The sequence below is a fragment of the Heterodontus francisci genome, chromosome 37, assembly GCF_036365525.1.
Source record: "Heterodontus francisci isolate sHetFra1 chromosome 37, sHetFra1.hap1, whole genome shotgun sequence".
Taxonomy (NCBI): Eukaryota; Metazoa; Chordata; class Chondrichthyes; order Heterodontiformes; family Heterodontidae; genus Heterodontus; species Heterodontus francisci.
The window spans coordinates 24,168,778-24,174,777 of NC_090407.1; the positions used below are offsets into that span (position 1 = coordinate 24,168,778).

Genomic DNA, 6,000 nt, shown 5'->3' on the forward strand with positions numbered 1-6,000 from the left:
TTATTGCGTCATCAGCAAATTTCCCAATCATGCCTCCCACATTCAAGTCCAAATCATTAATATATACCACAAACAGCAAAGGACCCATCACTGAGCCCTGTGGAACACCACTGGAAACCGCTTTCCATTCACAAAAACATCCGCCGACTACTACCCTTTGTTTCCTGTCATTGAGCCAATTCTGGATCCAAACCACCACCTTCCCCTGTATCCCATGGGCTTTCAGTTTACTGACCATTCTGCCATTCGGGACCTTATCAAATGCCTTACTAAAACCCATGTAAAGCACATCCACTGCACTACCCTCATCAATCCTCCTGGTTACTTCCTCAAAAAACTCAATTAATTTAGTAAGACATGACCTTCCCTTAACAAATCCCTATCCCTGACTATCCCGTGCCTTTCAAAGTGACAGTTTATCCTGCCCCTCAGAATAGATTCTAACAATTTACCCACCACCGAGGTCAGACTGACTGGCCTATAATTACCTGGCCTATCCCTCACACCCTTTTTAAACAATGGTACAACTTTCGCAGACCTCCAATCGTCTGGCACCTCGCCCATATCTAGTGAGGATTTGAAGATGATCCTCAGCATACCCGCTATTTCCTCCCTGGCTTCCTTTAACAGCCTGGAATGCAAAACATTAGGTCCTGCCGATTTATTCACTTTCAGGGATGTCAGACCCTCAAGCACTTCCTCTCATTATGCTCATCTTCACACTCCTCCTCTTTAACTACAATGTCTGCATCAACCCTCTCCTTTGTGAAGACAGACAAAAAAAACTCATTAAGGACCCTGCCCACATCTTCTGCATCCACGCACAAGTTCCCCTGCACATCTGATAGGCCCTCCCCTTTCTTTAGATATCCTTTTGTCTTATGTACTGATAAAATATCTTTGAGTTTTCCTTGATTTTATCTGCCAATTATTTTTCATGTCCTATCTTTGCTTTTCTAATTTCCATTTTTACTTCCCTGCACTTTCTTGACTCCTCTAGGCTTTCTATAAAGATATTTCTGATCATAAGCGTTCTTTTTCTGCTTTAACTTATCCTGTAAGCTTCTAGATAACCAGGGAGCTCTAGATTTGGCAGTACCACTCTTGAACTATGTGGGGACATGCCTACACTGTGCCTGTAGAATCTTGCTCTTGAATGCCTCCCACTGGTTTGCTACTGATTTTCCTTCAAGTAGCTGTATCCAGTCCACCTTCGCCAGGTCACCTCAGATTTGTAAAATTTGCCTTCCCCCAATTTAGAACCTTTGCTCCAGTTTTATCTTTGTCGTTTTCCATGATTATGTTAAAACTAACTACATTATGGTCACTATCTCCAAACTGATCACCCACTGTTAGTTCATCCACTTGCTGAGCTTCATTACTGAAAACTAAATCTAGAATTGCGCCCCCTCTCATTGGGTTTGTTAAGTGCTGGCTAAAAAAGTTCTCTTGAAGGCAGTTCAAGAATTTTGTCCCCTCTGTGCCCTTCACACTGTTTGTATCCCAGTCGATATTAGGGTAGTTGAAATCCCCAACCATCACTGCCCTAAAGTTATTGCAGTCAGAAATTTGCCTACATATTTGTTCCTCTATCTCCCTCTCACTATTTGGGGGTCTATAGTATACTCCCAGTAATGTGCTGCCCCCTTTTTATTTCTGAGCTCCACCCATATGGGCTCATTTGATGATTCATTTAGCATATCATCCCTCCTCAAAGCTGTTATTGATTCCTTGACTAATAATGTTACACCCTCCTTTTTTAATCTCCCCATCACGCCTGAATACTCTAAATCCAGGGATGATGAGATGCCATTCTTGCCCCTCTTTAAGCCAAGTTTCCATTATAGCAACGATATCATGTTGCCATGTGTCTGTGATCTCATCTGCTTTATTTACTATACTCCTTGCATTTAAATAAATACCCTTTAACACCACCAACTTTGTGTTGCACACTTTTTAACCTTTTCTTCTTCTGTCTTTCAGAGGCACTCGCGAATTTTGCTAATTTTCTGCATCCTGTTCCCTGCCGTGAAACTGTCCTACCTAAGACTATGCTCAGGTTCCCATCCCCTTGCCAATCTAGTTTAAAGGATATCTGTCTCAGTCCTGTTCAGGTGCAGATTATCCATCTTATACAGGTCCCACTTACCCCAGAACTGTTCCCAATGCCCCAGAAATCTGAAGCCCTCCCTCCTGCACCATCTCTCCAGCCATGCATTAATCTGGTGTATTTTCTTATTACTAAACTCATGAGCACGTGGCCTTGGGAGTAATCCGGAGATTAGTACCCTTGTTGTCCTGCTTGCTAATCTCTTTCCCAAATCCCTAAACTCAGCCTGAAGGTCCCTATCCCTCTTTCTTGCTATATCTGCTACATCGTTGGTAGCGATGTAGACCACAACCTCCGGCTGTGCACCCTCGCCCTCTAGAATGATCTCTAGCTACTCGGTGACATCCATGACCCTTGCACCAGGGAGGCAACATACCATCCTGGAATCACATCTGTGACCACAAAAACACCTATCTGTTCCTCTAACCATAGAATCCCCTACCACTATTGTTCTCGTCCTTTTTCCTCCCTCTCAGCTGAATTACCCATGATGTTCCAGTCATGACCCTCTCTGCACTCTACAAATGAGCCCTCCTTCCCATTAGGTACTCAGAACTGAATACCGGTTAGAAAGAGGGATGCCCTGTGGGGGCTCCTGTACTACCTGCCTTGACCTTCTTGTCCATCTGACAGCTATCCTGTCCCTCTCTGGTTCAAAGAGTGTCACGGCCAAGATGGAGATCGATTTGTGGTAGGGCGGCGCAGTGGTTAGCACCGCAGCCTCACAGCTTCAGCGACCCAGGTTCAATTCTGGGTACTGCCTGTGTGGAGTTTGCAAGTTCTCCCTGTGTCTGCGTGGGTTTTCTCCGGGTGCTCCGGTTTCCTCCCACATGCCAAAGACTTGCAGGTTGATAGTATAGGTAGGTGGTAGGGAAAATATAGGGACAGGTGGTGATGTGGTATGAATATGGAATTAGTGTAGGATTAGTATAAATGGGTGGTTGATGGTCGGCACAGACTCGGTGGGCCGAAGGGCCTGTTTCAGTGCTGTATCTCCAAAACTAAAATAAACCATTCAAGGGCTTGAGAGGCAAAACTGAAGTTGGAGAAGTAGTTTACATGGCAAAGACTCAATGGTAGGCAGTTGTTGAGGAGGAGAATGATGGCAGATTTGAAAGGGAGGAAGACAATACCTAATGTGAGGGAACATTTGACCATGCTGGCTAGCATGAAGGCCAGGAAGAGAAGTTAAGCGGTCAGCATTTTAGTGGAAATATGGTCAAGAATAAAAAGTGGGTCTTAGATTCGAGTATAGGGCTAGAGCAGGAAAGAACCCTTGAGGTAAATTTGGATAGATGACCAACAGAACAGAAGATTTCAATGGTAGTGACAAAGTCGACAAGTTTCTCACACTTGTTCAGGGATAGGGACAAAACAGAAAAGGTTTTAAGGAGACAGAGTCTTAGGAAAGAGCCAGGTGTTATCGTTGCAATCTACAATGATGTTAGACAAGATGGAGAGGGGTGAAGGTGAACAAATGAGACATTCACAGACGTGATTGGGGGGGGGGGGGGGGAAAGAGAAGAGATTTAGGGGAAAGAGGGATACATCAGCAGGGAGTATGTGGGTGGGGAGAAAATGATGACACAGCCGCACAAAGATTTGTCGGGGCGGGCAACCAGCAAATAAAGACGAGTACAAGGCACAATGCAGCGCGGCTACACACCCATCCACAGTAACAGGGTGCGGCCGATTGGGCGAGATCGGCTCCCGGCCTGCGCAGTAGGCCCGAAGCAGTGGATTTAATCTGTTGAGGCGCGCGGTAGGCCCAGAACGATGGAACGGCTTCTGGAAGGTGCGCGATCAGTCTGTGGAGAGTGGGGGTAGGGGAAGGGCAAGGAAGGAGGTAGCATCAATTCCCTGAGGTGCGGAGTAGGCCCGGAGGCGGCGAGCTCAGTTTGCTCACACCTGACCGGTAGGCCGGAGGCGGCGAGACTGTTTACCTGAGGATACTGTGCGCCTCCATGCTCCGGTTCTGGTTACTCGAACATACCACCGCCACTCGCAGCGGATTCTGGGGCATCTCCTCCTCGCGCCGCCGCCAAAAAAAAACGAAAATTAAACGACCGGAAGCGGCGACCGCGCGACCGGAGCCCGGTCAGACACAAAATGGCGACGCACTACCAGCTACTTCCGGCGGCCCGCAGCGGGAATAATCCAAGTGCGCACTTCCGCCCCTACTAACAAGACGTAGCGTCCCATGGAACTATTCCGCCTGCCATTTTGAGTGAGGCGACGAGTCAAAGCACCAATGGCAATGAGCCAATCAGAGAAAGACTTGAATTTAGAAAGTGCCTTTCAGGACCACAGGATGGTCCAAAGCACTTAACAGCCGACTAAGTACTTTTAAAGCGTGTTTACGTGTAATGTAGGAAACGCAGCAGCTAATTTGTGCATGCACAGCCAGCTCCCACTAACAGTAATGTGATATTGACCAGATAATGTTTTATTGATGTTAATTGAGGGATAAATGTTGGCGAGGGCACCAATTATAACTCCCCTGCTGCTTTTCAAAATTGTGCTTTGGGTTCTTTCTGAGACAACAAACAAGGCCTCAGTTTAATCTCTCATCCAAATGACAGTGCAGCACTCCCTCAGTATTGCACTGGAGTGTCAGCCTAGATTTCTGTGCTTAAATCTTGGAGTGGGACTTGAACCCATATCTGACTCAGATACAAGATTGCTACCAACTGAGCCATAGCCAACACATCTGGACTAATATTTGTGACAGATAAATAGGTTTATTTTAACTCACCTGATTCTAATCTGTCACATTGTTTACAAAATAATCTCATCTGTTCCCAGGGAGCTGATTTTGGAAATATATATATTCTTCTTCTTTGGCCTCCTTGTCTCGAGAGACAATGGGTGCATATATTACTGTTTATATACTGTCACTAATACCTATAATAAATAGCTTAACTGCTACTATAATAGATATGTTACTATATATTTAGATGTTAGTCTTGACTCAGTAGTAGCATTCTCATCTCTGAGTCAGAAGGTAACGGGTTCAAGTTCCACTCCAGATTTATGGGCACATAATCTCAGTTGACACTCAAGCACAATGCTGAGAAAGTGCTGCACTGTTGGAGGTACCATCTTTCAGGTGAGAGATTAAATCAGGAACTGACCTGCACTCTGAGTGTAAACAATCTCTGGGCACTATTTGAAGAAGATGTTTTCCCAGTGTCCTGACCAGGACTTATCCCTCAACCAACACTTAAAACATATGATCTGCTCGTTTATTTAATTGCTGCTTGTGGAAGCTTGCTATGTGCAAATTTGTTTCGTACACTATAACAGTGACTACAGGACATGCGCGATGCCAATATCATCACCCTCTATAAAAACAAAGGTGACCGCGGTGACTCCAACAACTACCGTGGAATCTCCCTGCTCAGCATAGTGGGGAAAGTCTTTGCTCGAGTCGCTCTGAACAGGCTCCAGAAGCTGGCCGAGCACGTCTACCCTGAGGCACAGTGTGGCTTTCGTGCAGAGAGATCGACCGTTGACATGCTGTTCTCCCTTCGTCAGATACAGGAGAAATGCCGTGAGCAACAGATGCCCCTCTACATTGCTTTCATTGATCTCACCAAAGCCTTTGACCTCGTCAGCAGACGTGGTCTCTTCAGACTACTAGAAAAGATTGGATGCCCACCAAAGCTACTAAGTATCATCACCTCATTCCATGACAATATGAAAGGCACAATTCAACATGGTGGCTCCTCCTCGGAGCCCTTTCCTATCCTGAGTGGCGTGAAACAGGGCTGTGTTCTCGCACCCACACTTTTTGGGATTTTCTTCTCCCTGCTGCTTTCACATGCGTTCAAGTCCGCTGAAGAAGGAATTTTCCTCCACACAAGATCAGGGGGCAGGTTGTTCAACCT

General features: G+C 45.9%; 1 protein-coding gene across 1 annotated transcript in view; it reads right to left on the bottom strand.

The window, feature by feature from the left end:
* The window catches only part of ssu72 (SSU72 homolog, RNA polymerase II CTD phosphatase), a 101,135-nt gene extending 96,893 nt beyond the window's left edge, over positions 1-4,242 (bottom strand). Inside the window, exon 1 of the mRNA XM_068017317.1 lies at positions 4,054-4,242. Coding sequence (XP_067873418.1) covers positions 4,054-4,133 — 80 coding nt within the window. The 5' untranslated portion in view covers positions 4,134-4,242. The remainder of the gene's footprint in view (positions 1-4,053) is intronic.
* Positions 4,243-6,000: the final 1,758 nt, after the last annotated feature.